The sequence below is a fragment of the Orcinus orca genome, chromosome 1, assembly GCF_937001465.1.
Source record: "Orcinus orca chromosome 1, mOrcOrc1.1, whole genome shotgun sequence".
In the NCBI taxonomy this organism is placed as follows: Eukaryota; Metazoa; Chordata; class Mammalia; order Artiodactyla; family Delphinidae; genus Orcinus; species Orcinus orca.
The window spans coordinates 58,245,190-58,267,258 of record NC_064559.1 but is presented as its reverse complement, the minus strand read 5'-3'; the positions used below and the strand labels follow the sequence as shown (position 1 = coordinate 58,267,258).

Sequence of the window (22,069 nt, the reverse complement as noted above, 5' to 3'; positions counted from 1 at the left end):
AGAACTCAGTTTGCATTCCTTTTTGTCTTGGCTACAACCCTTGGTCAAAGCTATCACACATGCATGAAACAATTTCCAACCCACCATGCCACACTGTACTCTGCCCCTCACTGCGATTGTCATTTAAGATCCACTTTTTTCAAATAAAATCCCCTAATTAAGTCCATCCCATTATTAAGCCTCTGGTAGAGTTTCCCTTTTTCAAGTTCAAATTCTGGCCAACTCTCTTGCCCCTCCTGTAACTGCTTAAATGCTAAGAATATATTTCTATAGGTTATGTGACTAATTGTCAAACTCCCTGAGGAAGAGCCTATGATTTACTATTTATTCCAAACATCTGCTGAACAACTGAGCAGTCAAATACCCTGTAGGTAGAGTTTCCAAGAGTCTAAATCCTACATGCCATTGTAGCTTTTTTTTTTTTTGCAAGAGGAATGATTTACTAAAACAAAAAAAAAAACCCTTAATATAATGTAAAGATCAATGGTTATCACAAGTATTCATTAAGTTTTTTCTTACTTCTAGGAGTAACTTTCATTTATTCATTTTGTCAAACATTCAGTGGCTGAATGACAAGCCCTGAGCTAGACACCACAAGGAAATGAAGATGAGTGAGACACAGCCCATTTCTAATCAGTTGCAATAAGCATATAAACCTAATTCTAGAAATATGTTGAGATTCTACAGAAGCATCAAGATAGGGAAAGGTAGGTCAGAGAAGACTTCACCAAGGTGAGCCTTGCGGGAGGAATAGCAGGTTCCAGCAGATAAACAAAAGAACATTGAGAACATAATTGAAGGCAACACCCTGCTAAACACTCTATGAAACAGCTCAAGTGGACATGACCTCTGGCCTCTGGAAACTTCACATCAAAGGAGAAAATGATGTAGGTTCAAATCCAGGACATAAGTTAAACAAATATGGCCATTTCAAATGAAAATGAGCAGTATGCTAGTGAAAGCACAGGTGTTTTTGCATGGTCATGAGTGAAAAGGAAATTATAGGAGGATTTTTCCCGGCAGGAAATTACCGAAACATTTCAGGTGGTCATGGTAGCAGGTAGCCTTTCTGCAGGAAAAGGACTTACTTGTTTACTCAAATTAAAGAGCTAGTAGGGATTGGTTTAGTTTCATAACTGTGCCTATAAAGTATCTCTAATTACACTTTCAAAAACTGAGCGCCTGCTTAGTAATAATGAGACTTAGTATAAGAGGTTAAACTGAAATGCACCTTCCCAAGGAAACCTTTCCTCTCAAGCCTCCTGGACATTTTTCAAGTACAGGAGGCAAAAGAAACTCTACTAAGATCTATGAGTTTGTGCTTAAGTGGTCAGTATTTGTACCATTAATCAACAATATCTCTTTTGCTTTGATCTTTCCTTGACCATCTAATTTTATCTTATAGCTCTGTAATTTTTTAACATTTCATAACCATTTTCTTTAACTTTTCTAACTTCACTCCTTCATCCTGAGAAAAAATATTTGATTTGATTAATTTAGTGTGTCCAATACAGAAGAAAATTTCATGACATGACTGTAATTCCAGAAGGGCTCTTTCTGAAAAAAATCAATGGGAGAGTTTTATCAAGAAAAAAGGTTTCAGTTTGCAGAATTTGTTGAATTTTGTTGACTATAAACATTACTCTCCGAGATATGACATATAAAGTCAAGTACACACCCAAAAAAGCTTATTAATACATTTAGGAAATAAATGTATGGGTTCAGGGAATAAAGAGTATTAGTTGGTAAAGCTGAGATTCTCAGATATAGTAATATTTCGTTATCTGGAGTTTATTCAGCAACCTTAGCTATTAGAAACACCATTACCAACCAGAAAGTGAGCAATACTGTTGCTAAGAATAAAACTTTTAGGGCCCAAAATAGGAACCAGAGCTCATGCAGTCTACTCGGGCGCTCACCTTGAGCCTGTTTACACTTATTGTGGAGAACTCTAAAAACCTTAATTTTTCTTTCTACTGCTTAGCAAATTAGAAGTAAAATACAGAATAAATTGGAGAAAGCTACTGCTAAAGACAATGAGAAGTGATAATTAACATCCAGACAGGGAGAAAAAATAAGAAGAAGATTACTTAAAGGGAAATAAAAATTCAAACCCCATCAGTCTCTGAGGCCTAAATACCTTATTAGTTCCTGGAGTGGGCATCATATAGTACACTTCATACTCTGTTGACTGAGAAAAATGCCGTGTATTTCAGATGGCTTTTAAATGACTTAATATTTATATTAGTATTGGGAGGGGCGACTTCAGTTTTTAGCAACATTTGTATATGAAAAAATACCTCATTTAAAAACAAAAATGCTAGGTGAATGAAAGGTGACAGTATTAAATTATTACAAATGGCAGCCACTCCTGCTGACCTGTCTGTGCATGAGCATGTGTGTGACGGCTCTTTCTCAGTGTCTTTGGGATAACCTTCTGCTAGATATTCTACTTGTGTCTTTACCTGTCTCTTTCTCTCTTTCTAGCCGGAGACCACCCCCATCACCTACTCGTCCCACTATAATCCGTCCACTAGAATCCTCCCTGTTAGACTAAACGAAGTGTCTGGCATGGCAATTAATTACTAATGAATTATGCAAAAGCAAAATATTTGGTAACCGTTGCAGTAAATCATGAGTAGTCGCATGTGTGGATATCAGTCGGCAAGTAACCAGTTTTACTAATGCATTCATCACTCACCTTCATTGCTCATGATATGTCAAACTTTTGGGGTTTGACTCTTGAAAACTGCTGACTCTTTGAGGCTTTATATGTTGTATCAACCAAAGTAGATTGTATAGCAGCCCGCTACTTTGTGGACCATTGGCCTACCCTGGCATATATTTGGAATTGCTTTGACAACTTTCCCAGGTTACCTACCAGATAGCCCATTCAATATAATTCCTAAGAGATAAGAGATGGTGGGCTTAGACCTAAATGATACATATTTATTTTTCCACATTCTGTTTTGACTGACGGAAATTATGTTGTCTATTATACATGTTTCCGCCTACGCCATGATTAGCTATTTAGATCCTTTCTCCTTCCTCTTTATTTCATAAAACTGCTAAGAAGTGATTTTTTAAAAGTTAGGATTCCTTAAAAATAAAACTTTTCCAGAAGCATGAGGTAGTCTGCAAAGGAAAAGTTAATGCATTGCTTGCTCTAGAGGGCTTCTCATGGCAATGTGTTTTGCTTCAAGCTAGAAGCATATTCAACAGTGAATTAAAGCTTGTTTTTTGGTAGTCAGTCAGTAAATTGGGCTACTTTCAGAGTTCAAGGAAGAAGCAAAATATCACATCTCTAGAAGTGTCTGTACAAATGTAATTTCTTTATTCACGTATATACTTAGCTCCTCACAAGTTACAGTGAAGGCTGATATGGAAAATATTTAATTTTTTATATTGATCTAATTTTAAGCATGGCTAATTATACTTCGACACTAATTCCAGTTGATTTAGTTAGTTAGTTAGTGCAAAAATATGTCTCCCTTTCCATGCTAATATGTAACTTCCTAATATAAAAATTTAGCCTACCTTTTAAACAGTTTAATGTAACTTTTTAATCAGTTCTAGGCTTTCTTAATAAATCCTGAGCCTTACTATGGGATAGCCATATTTAAAGAATGGGACCTGGAATGGAAAGAAAAGATGCCCTAGTTTGAGAGCAGAGTTCACATTCCTACAGTCGGACAACTTCAGAGTCTCTTTCCAGGTCATTCCAGAAAATAGTATTAAGACATCGAGATTTAAAGCAAATTGGCAAATTCTAACATTTCTAAAATTTATAAGAGCAGCTTAGCCTGAGGGTTAATAGTTCAGTCTTGAGGCTGACTTTTGGAATACCTAGAACTAGATGATTAGCATGTAGGAAACAGCCAGAAGCCAACCGGAATTTTGTCTGCTAACTGTTCCCAGACAGCAGACCAAGTATTCACTGCATAGTTGTGTCCCATGACACCATTTCATATTCTACAGAACTAAATCAGGTTTAACCAACTGAAATACCTCCCTTTGAAAGCAGCAAACATGATTTGTATGTTAACTTTAATTTCCTGTGTAGTTTATACCCAAAGCAGACGCCCATAAAGTATGAAGTAAAACTTTTAACCATTATTAAAAAGAGACCTTGCCAAGTTGAATGGCATTGTTTTGAACTTATTCTAAAGGGTTAAAAGTAGTCCACTTAGGCAAAAATCAGAGAATACAAGATTTACAAAAAGGGCATTTCAACTTTTAAATTGCAAGTGATTGTATAAGAACGCCGCCCTAAATCACCACCCTAAATCTTCTCATATCTTTTTTTTTCTCATGGAAAAAAATTAACTCTTTGTGAATGGAACAGATGTGCAAAATACATACTGTATTTTTAAAATAGTGTTGCAGCTAAGTGGAAATAAGTTAAGTAAACATCCATAGTAAAATGAATAGTCTAAAGTGATATCTTTTCACAAAATTCCCTCTTTTTTAGGATCCCCTTTGCTCCTTCTTTTGAATTCTCTAAAATAGGCATCTAACAGATTATATACTTCAGGGTTTGGCTTTGTGCTGTATGTGGTTTTGCGTTTTGCTGTATTTCAAAAATTTCCTTTGGTTAAAGGAAAATGTTGTGGATAACCACTGTTGTGTTCTTAGATCAGCACAAACCATGTCAAAGAAAACTGGGGATTTTTTTCCCAGGTTTCTTTGCACCAATTTTATGCATCATAAACAATGGCATTCGTCACCTTTGGCTTTTGCTCTCAGATTATCACCCCACAGTTTCACTGTCCCAATTGTCTCTTCTTGTGTGTACATTTTTGTTTTATTTTACTTCTAAGTTATTTCTAATAGAACCCAGCCTCCCCTGGAATTTCAGCAGTCATGTTGGAGAATATTTTCAGTTTACTGCAGTATTGTGTCATATGATTAGTATTAATCCCATTTCCCCAAGGGTTTGTATCCTGCTAAAAGGAGATGTCAATGTAAATGAAGTCAGAAGCCCTAGGATGTGCGGAGTGTGAAGTACAGCGTTCATATCAGGCCTTAAGATGGGAATGCCGCTTAATGAGCTTTCTAAGTATTTCCCACACACTTCAGATCTTTTGTGTAACTTCATCCTGATTGCTCTGATGTTGTCTACACAACAGATGTAGCTCTATCATGTCTAGTATAATAAAACGTACAGTGTTTTTAGGATTTGGAAAAGTAAACTGTATATGTTTATTTGATGGGTAAATCTATTTTATTGTCACATGCTAATTCTTGCATGCTTATTGACTAACTGGAATAGCCATTTACTCAATTGTGGACAGATGGTTGAAATAGTATTGATTTAGAACAGATATATTGAATTTCCAGAAATCATCTACCAAGATTACTCCTCTGAATATTGCTTTTAGCTGTGTTTTGTAACATAGAAGAGCAGTAGGGTCTGTTTAGTTAGCAAATTGCCTACTTGTTCAGATACAAACTCACTCTATTCCAAAACATTATAATAAAACCAAGTTCCTGTGATATAACTATAAGCCTTCTGACCTTAGAATTAAAGAGTAATCATATAGATTCATTTTATGACTTTTTAGAATAGACTGTAGCCATAATTCTCAAATATGAAATGGGACCTAATACCAGTATGTGATAAATGTTGATGTTTTCTGTGCACACACGTATTTTCTAAGCATGTGTCCCTATGTATACAGTATATACATAGTAAATTTGTGTAAGTACATGTATTTTGTGCCCCTGTGGGTAAGTAGCTTTAAAAATCACTTGTTAAAATGCCATGAGCATGTGTGTGATTGTGTGTGTATTGTATATATATGTATATGTTTGGGTGTAAATATTTATACATGTGTGTATGTGTGGGTATGAATATATTTTTTAAACTGTGTTAATACAAGAGTTAGCTTTAGAGTATTTGCCACAATATGTGATAAAAGTGGTTCATTTCTCATAACATACACGAGGTGTACAAAATTTTCTCCAGATTACATTCATTCTGAGAGGCACAAGGCTCAGAACTTCCATGACAACATGGTAGAATAACATCTACAGGCATTTGCATCTAAATTCACAGCATTGCTATCGAAGAAGAAATTATCTTTGCCAATATAGCTAGCTCATAGTAAGTGTAAGATCTGGAAACCTACCTTTAAGGTCTCTGATTAGAATTATAAATTATTCTTAGATTGCTGAGGTGAATCTTAAAAAGCTGTTTGTCTACATAGTCATTTTCTTTCTCTACAGTAACTGTCAAAAAATAAAAATAGAGGGATACAGCAGTATAATACAAGTAGTGGATTTTCTGAGTAAGTTTGCTTAAAATGCAGGGAAGAAGTTATGTAACACCTCAGAGGCAGGTCAGCCATCCACTTTTTCAGGTAAACATTTTTCATTTGTCAAATAATGTAATTATTTGAAATGGACAGGAATCTCCTTAACATTAAGAATAAAGCTTAAATAGTAGGTCTCTAAACTATGGAACTCGATGAAAGAAGATAATATTTGAGACTCAAGCCATGAGTTTTATATCATTTCACTAAGAGGACTGCAAGCTGTGAGCTCAGAGTTTAATGTGAATGAAGCTAGATGGTTTCTAAGAAACAGTTATTGGTTCACTAGATCCCTCATTCCTTTCTTAAAAGCTCAAATGTGTCTTCTAGAACCTTCAGTCATCCTGTCTAGTTGGTATGTTTAACATTACGTGGTGCTCTGTATGGTGAAATTTTAAGAGTATTTTGAAGCATATGTAGTATATGCATTGCTATTTGTATATACGTGTAAGAATGTATGTATGTATGAGAGCAAGAGAGAGGAAACTCAAGGAAGAGTCTCCTGTTTGTCTTAAGACCTTTTCATGCTGGTATATTGGTGAGACTTTTCACCTCTCTGGTCTGGGGTTTCACACATGGCTCAGCTCAAGGCTTCATTCCTTTTTAATTTTTACCCTCAAATTCCTTAATGTAATGTTTTTTAAATTACGATAAAATTACTCTGTCTTATCTCTTGCATTGTATGTTGCCAATTTGCTAAAAATGATTCCTTCCAATCAGAAATTCCACCATTACTTGATTTGTGTTTAATTTTATATGTACAGCCTTTGTTTTGCTTGCCTGTATGTTTCTTTTCTCTCCCTTTTCTGAATCAAACTCCTCTTTTGCCTTTTTATATTAAGAAGCAGTGTACAGAAGCAAAATCTTGCCTTCTCTGTTGATTCTTTAATTAATTGGAGCCAGAGAACTTTCCCCTGTCTTCTTGGCACTTTCAGGCTTTCTTAATGCTGAGATATGGATGGACTCTATGAATGGAATTTTTGAAGCAAGTTCCTAAAGCTTGTATCATTCTTGAAGGTCATGTGTACCTATTGTGAAAATGTGAAGCTGTATTTCTGAACCTGAAATAAATGATAACATTTGAAGGACTCCCCCCTTCCTCATTCTTGTATATATTTGAGTCATGTCTATGCTTATCAGTAAGATCTGAGACTTGTAAATATTTGTAACTCTTTCGATCCTGTTGGTACCAATGTGGAGAACGATAGCATTTGGCATTACTGTCATTAATTTGGGGAAGGATGAGATTTTTAAAGGGAGCAAATTGGACAAATCAAAGGCAGGAGAGTGGGAAACATTTTATTCCTGATTTGAAGTCATCGTTGTACTAAGTTAAAGAAGAACACAAACCTTAGGCAGCTGGAGGGTACAAAGTGACACTTGCCAAGAAGCACCGTGACATGTTGCTATTGAAAAGGAAGTGATCCCGAAAAGCTAGGAAACAGAAAGTTGAAGAATACTCTGCCCAAATGGTAGGTCTACAGAAGGCATTTCTAACAGAAAGTAATTAAGTTCCTGACTCAACAGTTGGCCTCCATTGTTTATTCATTCGGCGTTGAGGGGAGAAGTTACCCCTTTCAGTTTCCCCAATATTAAGAGAACAGAAGAGTGTTCACTCTTACACACGTCCTTATCCTGAGTTTCCAGAGAATAGAGAAAGATTCCTTGTTACAAGAGTTTTGATGATAGGTCCCTTATCAACATACATAGACTCAGATTGTGCCGTCTAAAAGCAGGAGACAAGAAGGGAGTGGGAGGGGAGAAATGTTGGTTTACTTTCCCTTTGTGTTCAGGGTATGCTCTTTGTGAAAAGATGAATTGGAAAGACTGTTGGGTTAATTCACACTTTCTGTTGTGATTTCTTTCTCATGTCTATACATCTTCCATGAGTGGAGCCATCAATGCCTTCAAAGGAAGCTTTTTAATGGAAGAAAGAGTCAGGATGCGAATCATTCTGTGCACTGTGCTGTGAGTGTGTGTCTTACCGCATGATTCTGTATTCAGAATAGTTCCTGGTAGAAATTACCAAAACCAAAGGACCTTATTGTAACTATCTGGCAAATTTCCATTTGTATTTTAAAAATAGTTCTGACATCTGTGTAAGATCTACTCAATTAGTTTTCAAGATTCTTGTTTTTCAGCTGAAACCTTTAAATTTCGTACTGAGAAGTACTAATTTCATCACACACCTGGCATTGCCACTTTTAAGACCACTTCTTGGTGTTCTTTCACACTGAGGCAGACTGATACTTAGAGTACATGCAAGAGATGTTGGCTAAAACTACAACCTTAATTTGAAGTTTCCCAAAGTCCATTCCATGAGATTTTAATAAGTTTTACACAGACATACACCAAGGATTTCTTGATTGACTATACTTGGGAAATGATGACTAAAAATTAGATGTTTCTTTACTGGAAGACTCTATAGAAGCTTTAATATCAGATGGCAGGGCTAGTGTCTCCATGTTTCTCAGATTTATTTGACCATCAATGCTTTGTTCATAGAGCATCTCACAAGGACTAGTGCTCTGAGGTACATGCCTTAGGAAACACTGCTTTAGTGGCTTTAGGCCAGAGGGGAAAGGCATTGAGTGAGATTGTCCCAGTACAGACTGTCACTAACACAAAGTTGGGTGATAAAATCAAATGTCATGGCAACTGGAGCTCCCAGCTTAGGACCATCCTCCTGGAGCTCTGATGCTTGGGGAGATCCAAGGAGGTAGGTCGCATAGGAACAGGGGGCATGAAAGCAGATAGAGACAGACATGCAATGAGTCCTAGGGGGGCATTGTGGAGGACTCAGATCACTTTCAATATTACCTTTTCTCTCTCACTTGCCAAAACAAGAGCTCCTTTGAATTAATTACATTACCCCCATTGTATTCTTGTAAAGGGAGGGATCTAGGTTGACTTAAAAGTGAAGATCAGCAGAAAAGCATTGAGAAGAACGCTTATTCTTACTGCCTTTGTTGTCTCACTTTCCCAAGCCTTCAGGCTCACCAACTGCTCTGGGATATTAAGTTATCTGAGTGATGGGCAAAGAAAACAAGCAGGGAATGTTTTGTGAGATTGTAACAGAAAAGAAAAAAGTTATAAGGAAGACCTTCCCAGGGCTCTTGCCAGAGGAATGTCACCCTAGGAACAGCGTGCAGCACTGAGGTAGATCCAAGAGAATGTGGGTAATCCATCAGTCTTCTTAATAATGGAGACTTTTATATATGAATTATGCCCATGTTCCACACACAGCTTTTCCTACCACCTTACCTTCCTGTTTCAGCCAAACGATTCTCCGAAGTTGTTTTTAAGAAAGCTTAAGGAGGTATAACCTGCAATTATAACCTTGAGTAGGAAGAATCTGCTTCTATGGTGAATGCTAGTATGATGAGCTTTAATATGTGTTAGCAACTCAGTATCCCAACTCAGTGTTCCAAACTCAATACTTCGAGTTTTGTGTTAGAAGTGGCAACGGTATAAGGTAACTTTGTAGCCCTTCATATAAAAAGCCCCAATATTTTCAGCACGTGACCTTCAAGCACTTCAGCACTGTGTTAAGTAGTATGGAAAATTCTGGAAAAGAAATAGTAAAAACCCAAACTGCCGAGATCCGTAATAGAAGTAACTCTGAGCCAGTGTACGGTGTCATCACCAACAGTGCTTTTTTGGCAATGAGAGGAAAGTTAGATACAGGATGAGTGAAGAGGGAAAGAAAAGAGCTAAGGGGATAGATGTCACTCTGCTGTTTGAAGCAAACATTCTAGCTGTCCATGAAATATATTCCAAGACATAAAGTTTCTGATCCTGTTTCTAGACTAGAACACCAAACTAGCTCAAAGAGAAAAGTGTTTTGGCATATGCTGACAAAACGTCCCTTTAGCACTGTGGACTTGCTGTTCAGTTTAATGGCTCACCTCCCCACCCTGCTGAGGTAATTAAAGTGTTCTAAAGCCCCTTCAGAACTCAAAAATAGTTTCGGTTTGCTGGGCAGGTGATAAATCTCATTGAGCCTGACAGGAATTTCATTACACTTTCTTCATGAAAACACCAGGGATAACCATTACCTGGATCTTGCAGACCACCCCCCCCCACCCGCCCCCTGCAGTTGAAAGGTTACAGACCAATAACAAGTTTTTCATCATTTAAATGGATAGGAGGCCTCCTTAAGTTCAGCCAGCTTAAATTGGACCAAAGAAAAATTGGTCTTGGACTTTGGGGAAGGTAAGGTCGTTTTTTACTGCTACTCAGAAATAGCCCAGTCAGTATGGCTCCATTAACATCTCATAGAAGATGAAACAGAAGTTTGCTTTTGTTTTTGCTTTTGTTTTCTTGTAGACTTCATTGCACCACTCACTGAAGTGTTACAGAAGTAAGATGGAAGTGAGTATGTTGTTGAACACCTGGATGAGTAGCCAAAAAGGAGTCCCACAGGGAGTAGGGTACTGAACTAACCTGCCGTTCTATGGCTTGCTGTAATGTTGAGCTCATTACCAGTTGGGTTAGAAAGAGGAAATTAAATGTAGACTTCTGCTGGAAACCCGTGGGAAAGCTTCATTGGGCCTGCTGTTTTCCTACTTACAGAGCTGTCCATTGCCATGTAGCGTTTACCGTATCTTCCCTAGCAGCCCATCATCCAGAGAGAGGCTGCTGTCAAAACGAAGCAAAACTCTGGATCCTTCTTTCACCACCAGTGGGCCTGACAAGATGCAAGCCAGGCTAGGGATACGGAGAAAGAGCCAGCAAACCAAATTTCATTTACCCTGGACCTGGTTCCGAATAAATAAGAACTTCAGTTGCACCTAACTCTAAGACAGAGGGAAACCTTACCCAAAAGCTTTGGGGTCACCATGGAATAGACATAGCCTCATAGTTTGCCTGGGCCTGGAAAGGCTATCACATCAGGATTTCACCTGAAGGAAATTCTTATTTACAAATCCTTTTCTCCAAGATCGACCCCAGTTATTTTCTGCATTGTGATTACATTGCTCATTTGATCCCTTGCCGCCTTCTACTTTCCCTCATCTTAAAGAAATCTCACATGTCATATTTCTATATCAACTCCCTCTCCCCCTATGGAGATTTCACAACATTTACTGAAATCTTTGGAAATAACCGAATGTCACAAAATCAGGGTTGGGAAACATACTCAAGTTATAAAGGTATGCGGCTCTTGTACTGTTCCCAGTTCTCCTGAATATGATTGCATGGATTTATCATTCCATGGTACAAAATAACAAGGTTTTGGAGTGGGCTCAAATGGCTCATACCTAGCACATGGCTGGAAGCCAGGAAACATCCTAGGAGAGCTGCTCACTATGCCATGTGATATTCTCTCATTTCCCCTGCATGTCTGCATCTGCATGTTTTCTGTCTGATTTGAGTTTGATTTTTGTGGGATATTTATGCATGCTGTTATTTGGATTTATTTTCTAATTTAAACATTGTTTTCTTCCTCTGCATCTGTGTTTTTCTTTTTCTTTTGTTTTATTTTGTTTTTTTGTTGTTTTGTTTTCACTAGGCGACCCCCTCCTGCAGTTCCCGGACGACCATCCTAACCCCCATCATTCATCTCCTTTTGTTTTCGACAATATGTCTATACTTGGTATTTAAAAGCCTTTCATTTGCACTATATGTCATATGTACATAAAAACTTTTATTTTTGATCCATGTCTATAATAAAAACAAAGTTTATTCTATATAAAAAATGAAACGTGTTCTGTTTCTTTTTCTAAAGAAGATCCGAGTTAAAATAGGAGTTTGTTTCAACTAAAACCACGTAAGGTGAAAAATACATAATTTGACCTTTTAAGGTGCTTAAATTGAAAATGATTGATTTTAAGTTCTTAAAGCATTGTGATTTGGAATGCCATTTGGTGGAGAAAAATAATCTATCTTCAGTTGAAATGTCTGTCCAACAGAAGAGTGAAACAAGTAAAAATCCTGGGTGTCTAGAAAAGACACAGAGGACTGAATAATTTCACTCTGCCCCCAGGAATCCCATTAATAATTATGATTGCACCAAGACCTTTTTTCTATTTTCATTATTTTTCTAGGAGATAAAATATGTATGATTATGGGAGAAATTGTTGGTCTGAAACACATCAATCTCATACTTTGGCAAATTCAGGGGGAAAAACACATCATCTGAATAAAAGTACAAGACAAGGAAATGTTGCCACCTTGGGAAGATTCTTAATGATGTCAGTAAAATACTGGAAGAATAGAATCTTTATGAGTGTTCGGGAAAAGACAACCTTTTTTATACTTTGATCCTCGAATGGTAATTCCAACAGTGAAATTCTAAGCTATCGTTAAAAACAAATCCCAAAGATTTATCCAAATAAAATGTTTATTATTAAGGTAATGTAATCCATCCTGCCAAATATGTGATCTGAAGCCTCCCTAAAGGTTTGAGATTTAATTCAGAGTTTTCTTTTTGAAGATTTACTTGGTCTAAATTAAAAGTTTAAAGGATCTCATCTTGGATGAGATCACTTCTGAATGTGCCTCACTTTAGCATATGAAGAAAAAAAACTATAGGACAGGAAAGTAAAGTACTGTTGATCAGGACTTGGTGGTCCACTCACTTCCTGGCTGACTTAGACAAGCCCTGGCAAAGAGAGGCAGCACCGGAGATGTAGGCAGGAACCTCAGTTCAACAATGGGGGACCCTCACTACCAATACCCTTTCTCTGGGCTGTAAAAATCTTTTTTAAGGACTATGTTCTCCTCCCCAAAATGGAAAAGCGGTTTATTTCTCAGGTGAAAACTTTCATATGGCACGTTACGTTGGTGTGTACTTGCATCTCAAGTTCAGAGACTGCGAGTTAGAAGCGCTCGTGACTAAGGGAATTCAAAGGCGCCAAAGCTGGGGATCAGCAGAAGCTCAAGTTTACCTGGAGGCGGCTGAATTGATGCAAAATATCACACAGCACGCAGTTTGTTGCCCTTCCCTTCACCTTCAGTCCAGGCGTTTAATTCCTTTTAATCAGTATTCTTATCGGGTAGCTTTCTCATCTGATAGCATGCTCATCCCAACAGACCCGGTTTTCCTGGATTATATCACACCATCTCCGCAAACACAAAACAGAGGTTGTCAACAGGAAGGTTTTTGCCAATTATCTTTTTTAAGTGTTTGGTACTTTTCCACTTTGTCTTAACCTTGAACTTATTTTTATGCGCAGTGTTACACCATTTAGATGTTTAAAACTTAGACTGACCTGATGACCATGAGAACGTAAGGCTCGAGTCATGGCAGAATGAAATGATTCCCTGGCGATCTTACTCGGTCTCCTCAACAACTAGGTATGGCCCCTTCCTCACATTCGATAGGCGAGAAGAAAGGGGGCCTCCTCTTCGAATGGGAGGGGGAAGGAAGCAGCCTGGAGTAAAATTAAACTATGCTGAGGTTTGTTCATATTTACCGCTCATAGTGTTTCTGTGTTTCATAACATCCCCTTCCTCAGCTCTCCCACCTCCACCCTCAATATTGGATAGAGAACTGAAGAAGTATAGTTGAACTGTACTGACTCAGGATCTTCGGGAGAAACAAACCATTATATCTTTAGTAAACATAATATTCCTTAAGTATTCTCATCCCTTTATTTATTCATCAAACATTTCTTGAATTCATAAGAATGTCCTAGTTACTGGGAACACTAGAGAAGAAATAGGATAAAAGTAGCTGACAAAATACCTAAATAAGCAATTCCAATATAAGCTATGACAGGAGAAAATTTGGGTCCTTTTTTCCAGGGAGAACTGTTACTGACTTCCATGCTGAAGCAGTTATTTGAGTCCTAGAACCAGATTATCTGCTTGACCCAAAGCCTGCTAACATTCCAGAATGTGGTGATTTTGACCTCTGACAAAGAAGGGAACAATAGAGCTCATTTCAGCCAATCAGAAACCAAACTTTTCATTTCTAATGGAATAGTATAAGACTCTGAATCACATAAGTGTTGGTTGAGAAAGACATAGTGCTATTGAAAGTGAAGTAGTCTGTTAACTTTGCTTTGGCTTCTAACAAAAAGGTTTTTGATTTAGAAGATACCCTGTAGCAGTCTCCCACTGGATGCAGTGAAGGGAATGAGAATCCCCGAGTCTCCAGCTAGAAACACCCAGGACACCTAGGAGATGGAGAAAAGAGAACTAAAGGTAGGAAAAAATAAACAAAACGACCCATGCTTTCCTTGGGGAGTTCCACTGTTAAATAAATGTCTGTAAGCCTTGGGAGCCACATATACAGTGAAGGGTGTTTCAACAAACATCCTAGAAGTTGAAATCCAAGAGTAGATAAGGAAATAACCTCAGCTGTTCATGTACAAACATGGATACCTTCGGTGGGTTCAGATCCTGTACCCTTCAGTACTCTTTATCCCAGAGTTTGAAAAAGACTGTACTTGCCAATGTCTGTTTTATAACTCAGCACTAAGTATGATTCTTTAAAAAAAACTCAGAAAATGGATGTTGCAATCTTTAGTCCAGTTCCATGAGATTCACAGTCTTCACAGCTGTAAGTCCATCTTAAAGACATGAACCTCATCCACAGAAAGAAAAGAATGCTGAAAAAGAAAAAAACCTTCTATACCCTTTATAATACTACAGAGTCTATATCTGAATAAATCAAATGGAGCTTATGCTACCACACCACTGTATGTCCCCCCAGACATACCAGCTGCCTCCACTACCATCATATATACCTATTTTTGTTTGTTTGTTTAATACTACAAGTTTCTATCGAATTGCAATACTGTCAACATTTAAGATCGGACGGCAGGTTGTTGGATGAGTCAAGACTATAAACTGCTACTCTCGAAGTGTTCTTAATCTAATCACATTTTACAATACTTTATATCAGGTTTTGATTCTCACTGCAGTTCACGTCTTCAGTGATCCTCTTGAACACGAGCCATGAGCAGGCAGAGAATAAAGAAAGCCTTAGCCTGTGGCCCCCAGGAGCCAAAGAGACTTAAGGATCCTCAAGACAGTAACAGAGAAGTCACTGAAGTGGGTCCTCCGTCTCAAAACAGCTGCTAACAGACTAACAGAGGATATTTTTGAAGCTCCATATAACACAGTGGAAAAACTAGCCTTTCAGATTCTTTGTTTTTGTTTTTGTTTTTTAGTCTTTTGGATTATTAAGGGCTAGCTTTTCTTCCCCCAGCCCTCCTCTCTGTGGCTGTATTTCAGTTAGAGCCAAGGAGATACTTACCTCTGCCTGCTGCTTTTTTCTCTTTTAAAGACAAAAATATTCTCAGCCTCATACGCAATAGCTGCCTGGGGCCTAAAGATCTGTTTATTCTGCAATTTAGAAAGAGTGGGAGGCCCACGGTGTTCTCACCGACCAGAGTCCAAATGTTCCTTGGGCCCCGCACAAGGCCACGGGGCCGTCCTGGAGCGTGAGCCGTGTGCCAGCGGAGCTTGGGAAAGCAGAAGCAACTCCTCAAGCCAGCTCTCTCAGGGGCCCGAGGGCACAGTATCCCTCGACCTCAGCGCTGGTAAAATCAATGTGCTCCAACACCCCAGCAAAAGTATGGTCAAGAGATTGGAGAGCTAGTCTGTTTAGGGCACAAGACCTCACTCAGGCTGATCCTGGGTGTCATTTGAAACCCAGATGCCAATTGGCACCGGATGGTGACAGAAAAGGCCATTTGCCTTTCTAAGCCCCTTCCTCTGGCACTCTTAGCCCTGCGGCACCTGACGGCGCGAGGAGGCACCAGTACCGTGGAGTTGCCAGGCCCCAGGTGCCGAGCAAATGTTGGGCTGTTGGGAAACAGAACTACCTTATCGCTGGGGAGTCCTCCTGTTAATCACAGTAATAGATCTGGGAAGAAAATGGTGTTTTGATTTGGCTGGTGATTGCCACTGTTCCCAAGGTAAACAAGCCAACATTAATTGCCAACCTGTGAGTTGTAAAAGAAGAGAGACACCAAAAGCAGTGGCATGGTCTAAGCTAGCTCACTCCTACAGAACTTCAGCTGTTTCTACTCTGCCTCTTGCCTGCAGCTGAGCTCGCCAGAGCCCTCTCAGTGGTCAGAGGAGCATCCCTCCTTAGGCCTGATGGTTCCCAGGACCTTGGTCAAACCCTGGCTCTCACTTCAGCTCTGATCACTTTCCCCAGAATCCAACTTTCTAGAACACTACAAATGGCCCTGCCCCACTGTTGGAAGTTGGCATGGTTCTCGGGAAATTAGTCATTAGCCCCACAAGGCTCTTGTCAATATGTCCATTACTCAGAGAATCAGCACATGAATTCCATCAGGGAACAATAAAGAACATGTTCGTGATGACATGAGGATGCCTGCACACTAAGACCACACCTCCTCTGAGGTAAAAAGGAGGCCCCCAGAAATCTCCCCAGCCCTACCCACCAACACTCATATTCTCATCATCTGCCTTGAACCCGCCGGGACTTACATAGCTCTTTATCCCAGCCTAGGTCAGTCTGCCAAAAAGCCCTAGACTGCTGGGTCGCTGTCCTGTATGGAGATTGGAGTACATATCTATTCCATGCTCTTCTCCCCCGCTCTCCAACTTCTGAAACCTTTACCCTGTACCCTCTATAATTCGCTGCCCATGATCAGTAAACTTCCCCTAAATCTTCAACCTGTCCTCTGGATGTGTCCGTCACCTTCTTTCTCTAACAGGACAGCTCTAAGTGTACTGCTTTCCGGCAGCCTTCTCCAAAGGGGGTGCTTGTCTCCCACAGCCCTTGTACTGCTGAGCCTCACGTGGGGTAGGTATCCTTGTTTCTCATTTTTGCTTTCAGACCATTCATCCTTCCTCCTCCATAAAACCTTCAGCTTTGAACCTCATGCACCAGATTATAGCACATACCCCTCATTGTTGCACTTATCTACCAATCTCCAGTTCATTCTCTTATTTCTTGATGATTTTAACTCCTGTTTCCCTGTCATTCTTTCCAGTACCACTCTTGTCTTAATTCTTGGGGATTTCTACCTAAGTGTAGGTATTCCTTCCAACACCGCCCCCCATCTCACTTCTCATTTCCTTGGACTTCACTCCTCCAGTGACGTTGCCCTCCACCCTACCTCAGCTGCTCACTCCCAAAGTCATAACCTTGTCTTTATCTATTCTCTGACGTTTACTTCCTGTCTTTCAAACCCCTTGAACCTCCAATCCATTGACCTTTGCCCTGTCCCTCACCTCCCTGTCCTTCACCCTTCTTGAGGTTCACTCTCCTTCTTACCTAACTTAAATTCCACGGTCAACCATTATAATCAGGCCCATGCATAGCTACCGTTCTCCCTTGCCCTTCTCTCAATCTGATTAATCACCACCCTGGGTAAATTCAATTCTCCGTCTACTCTAGTTTGCACTCATGTAGCTGTACATGGTTAGGAAAATGTACACACAACCCACACACAACCAAGCTTCACTTTAAATTCATGACTACCACTCTCAAGAGAGCCCTTACTACTGCTGGGCAATTATACTAGGCATCCCTAGTTCATTCACTCTCCCAATGTCCTGAACTGTTTCATACCTCCTCACTTCATCACTTCCCCCTTACTCTCACATCTCAGCTGATTCTTTGCCTCCTACTTTCCTGAGAAAATTGAAGCAATCAGAAAAGAATTTCCAAAGATTCCCATCACCTCATTTATCCACTAACCATCTACCCACTTACCAGCATCTGTATCTATATTCTCTGCCTTCCCACTATGTTACCATAGATCAACTATCCCTTCCCATCCTAAAGCCAGTCCCTCCACTTGTGCAATAGATCCCATCACCTCTCACCTGCCCAAGAATATTGCCGCAGCAATTAATTCTTCCCTTTCTCACATCAAATATTACTTTCTACTGTTTCATTTCCATCAGTATACAAACATGCTGTCATTTCTCCTATCTTAAAAATAAAAAGGTTTCTTGCCCTCACCTCCCCTTTCAGTTTCTGTCCTATTTCCTGTTTCCCCTTTGACGTAAAACTTCCAGAGAGTTGCCTGTACTTGCTGCTCCAATTTCTCTTCTCTTATCCTCTCTTAAATCCACTTCATATAGTTTTTATTCCCACAACTCCACAAAAAAAATGTTCTTTTAAGGGACACCAATCACCTCCTCCTTGCTAAATCCGATGGTCAATGCTCAGTCCTTGCTTTCTTTTCTTTTTTCTTTTTGCAGTACGCGGGCCTCTCACCGTTGTGGCCTCTCCCGTTGCGGAGCACAGGCTCCGGACGCGCAGGCTCAGCGGCCATGGCTCACGGGCCCAGCCGCTCCGCGGCACGTGGGATCTTCCCGGACCGGGGCACGAACCCGTGTCCCCTGCATCGGCAGGCGGACTCTCAACCACTGCGCCACCAGGGAAGCCCAAGCCATCAGTTTTGACTGAACTTCAGCTGTCAGGCTAGGTAGAGGATCACATAGTACTATTGCAGTATTGGGTTGCTTTCTTGATTTTTCAGATTTTGATCTGATTACAGTTGATCACCCCTTCTTCCTTGAGTCATCTGCACTCGGTTTCCAGGACTCTAAACTCTTGATTTTCCTCCTGTCTCAGTGGTTGTGCTTTCCAAATCTTTTTGCTTATTCTTCTCTCCAACCTTTCACTTTGGATTTCTTAGTCCTCTGTATATACAAACTTCCTTGGTGATGTCATCCAGTCACATAGCATTCAATGCCATTTATATACCAACAAGTCTTAAATTTATATCTCAATCCCATACATTGCTCCTAAAACCCAAACTCGTATCTCCAACTCCCTACTCAACATTTCAGTTTGGATGTCTACATTTCATACCCTACATGCCCCAAACTGAATTCCCAATCCTCCTCCCCAAAATCTTTATCCATATCCCCTTGGCCCCCATCTCAATTGATGGCATCTCCATCTTTCAATTTGTTCAGGCCAAAAACCGTAAGAGTCACTTACGATTCTTCTCTTGCATCCATACCCTACATCTAATATGTCAGGAAGACCTTGACTCTACTTTCAAGTTATATCTAGAATGTGACTATTTTTCACCACTTCTCTGCTATCACTCTGCTCTGAGGCACTGTCATCCCCTGCTTGGATTAATATCAGAGGCTCCTAATGCTTATTTCTGCTCTACTTTTCCCCACAGCAACCAGAATGAGCCTGTTAAAATTTATGTCAGATCATGTCCCTCTTTTTCTCCAAGACCCTCCAGTGTTTCCCGTCTCAGAGTAAAAGCCAGAGTCCTTTTAAGAGCCTACAATGTCTAGGTGACCCGGCCTCCCACTTTCCCTCTCTGGCCTCCTCTTCTGCTCTCCTTTATCACCCCACCTTGGCCACTCCTGGCTATTCCCCAAATATGCCATGCGGTCTTCTGCCAGGGCCTTTGCAGCAGCTCTTCCCTCGGCCTGGAACTCCCTTCCCCTGAGAATCTGAATAATTTCCTCACCTCCTTCCAATCTTTGGTTAAATGTTACCTTTTCCATAAGACCTACCCTGAGCCCCTTACTGAATACCATTGCTACTTTTTTCTTCTTTTTTCAATAGCATTTGTTACCTTCTGCTTATGTTTATTGTCTCTCTCCTCCTGCTGGAATGTAAGCTCCATTAGGTCAAGGGAGTTTGTCCCTTTTACTCGTAGGTGTATCTCAAGCACGCAGGACAAACAGTATCTGTCATGTAGTTAATGTTCAGTAAGTATTTGTTGAATGAATAAATTTCTGAGGCTAAACATCATAAAATGCAAATGGTAGAAGTGAGTAGAGGTGGTCCTAGGTGGACAATACATTTTTTAATAAATAGATGTTGGAGGAAGAGAATAAGGGATAAAGGGGATGATGAGGGGCTTGCTAAAGCATTAAAAGCGACTGCCTACCAGTTAGCCTTTAGCCCTAGGAGCAATTCAAGACACATTGAATTTCATTGTAAAAGGGAACATCAATAACTTCCACAAGATGGCACTGTGTCCAGTCCTGTTTTCCCGCATTCGAAGGGTTTGAAATATCGTAAAATTGTGTGACTGATGCCCTCTGCTGGCTTGTTTTTGTTTTTCTGGACCTTGAGCCTTTGGCTTAAAGATGTAAATGATGGCTCCATATGCTTCCTTGAACATGCTCAGTGTGATTCTTACATCCATAATTTAAGCCAGCTGGCCAAAAGCACACTCAAAAGTTTATAGTACCGACACAGCATACAGGCATAACACTGACACCGATTTGATTGCCACACAGAACCACTGTGGTGTGGTGACACTCAGATCCCTGCGACGCATTCTAGCCGCATGCCAGTCATGCATCACGCCAAAATATCAAGCACACGTGCTGCCTTGTGGCTCTACCTGTCCTTCATCCTTCCATCTCAACTACAATCCCTGGTACCATTTTGGAAAGATGGGCAACACTGCCTTCCCATTCCTCCCTCCTTGCTCTCAATTGCCACCACCACCCTCCAGGCTTCCTTATAACTTAGGGTGACAAGAAACAGAGCTGGGAGGAAGGGGTACATCTTCTTATACAGGCAAGTATTTGACAAGTTGGGATTTTAATTCCAAAGCTACCCTAACCCTCTCCCCTTCCCTGCCCTCCCCGACCTGCCCACATACACACACCGTAATACTCTCTGGAAATTTAGATCATTCATATCCTATTTGTACCCTTTCAGTGTGGTTTAAATTTAAAAGACTGACTGGATTACTATATTTAAGTGATAGGTAACTTTCCCAAGAACTGTCACATTAGGTCATACCGATTGTTAAGTAGGCCTGCATCCCTATGCCAGCAGCAACCCAGAGAAGCATGCCATAAGTGAGCCTCATCATCCTTCAGGTAGCAACACCTAAAGGCTTGGGATTTCTTAACATTTATTTATTTGTTTGTTTGGTTGTGCTGGGTCTTAGTTGTGGCATGCAGGCTTCTCTCTAGTTGTGGCACGTGGACCCTAAAGCACGCAGGCTTAGTTGCCCCTCAGCATGTGGGATCTTAGCTCCAAGACCAGGGATCGAACCCACATCCCCTGCATTGGAAGGCGGATTCTTAACCACTGGACCACGAGGGAAGTCCCTTAACACTTTCTTACAAGACAGTTATGGCTTTTTTATGTGCGTTTTTCCCCAAAATTTTTGGAACCCATTTATATCCCTGGCTTGTGAAACTTCTTAGACTTACATGTAGACAGTGTATAAAATTATTTTTTCATTTGTCTTAAATTTGCTCTGTTCAAATTTCAAAGGGTGTCTCCTCCTGTAAGTCATGATTTGGTAGGCAAATAACATCCACTTTCACCCTTATAGTTTTATAGAAATGACTGTATCTCTTTCGAGGCTTCCTTTCAGGCTGTGGTGTTCTATTCTCTAATCCGTTTTCATAGGCCAGCTTCCTTTCCCTCTGATTCCTACCATTTTGGTTATTGCAGTTATCCTTCTGTGATCTAATTCCACTATAGCCTGGTTGTGAGGCAACCAATTCTGTACAAAGAATTCCAAACACAAAAGCACTGGATTCTATCCTCAGTAACCTTCTAGATAATGCCCAGAATTCTGAACCAATGTCCTTCAGGTACTACACATGGAACACCTTAGCTTGGGTGTACCATCTCAGGTACCTTGAACTTAACATGCTTCATTCTTATTTTCTTATCTACTTTACTTCCAAACCTGTTCTCACATCTGTTTTCTCATGGTATAGTTACTAGAAAGAATCCACTCAAGGCAGAAGCCTCCCCCCACCCCGCCAGTTCTCTTTCCCTCCCATTGTCCAACATGAATTTACCAAGTTCTGAAAATCTCTCTAATCAGAATCGACACCTCCTTGGCGCAGTCACCACC

The 22,069-nt window shown here is 40.0% G+C and overlaps 1 protein-coding gene across 7 annotated transcripts in view; it reads left to right on the top strand.

The window, feature by feature from the left end:
- Nucleotides 1–12,035, top strand: part of DNM3 (dynamin 3) — a 573,184-nt gene extending 561,149 nt beyond the window's left edge. For 4 of the 7 annotated variants that reach the window (XM_049715526.1, XM_049715538.1, XM_033428082.2 and 1 more), the window contains one exon: nt 2,488–7,402. In XM_049715526.1, the coding sequence (XP_049571483.1) occupies nt 2,488–2,589 (102 nt within the window). In that variant the 3' untranslated portion in view covers nt 2,590–7,402. Of the gene's footprint in view, nt 1–2,487; nt 7,403–11,826 lie in introns of those variants that run through there. The other 3 variants (XM_049715524.1, XM_012532983.3, XM_049715544.1) reach the window with 3 other exon arrangements.
- The last annotated feature ends 10,034 nt before the right edge of the window (nt 12,036–22,069 follow it).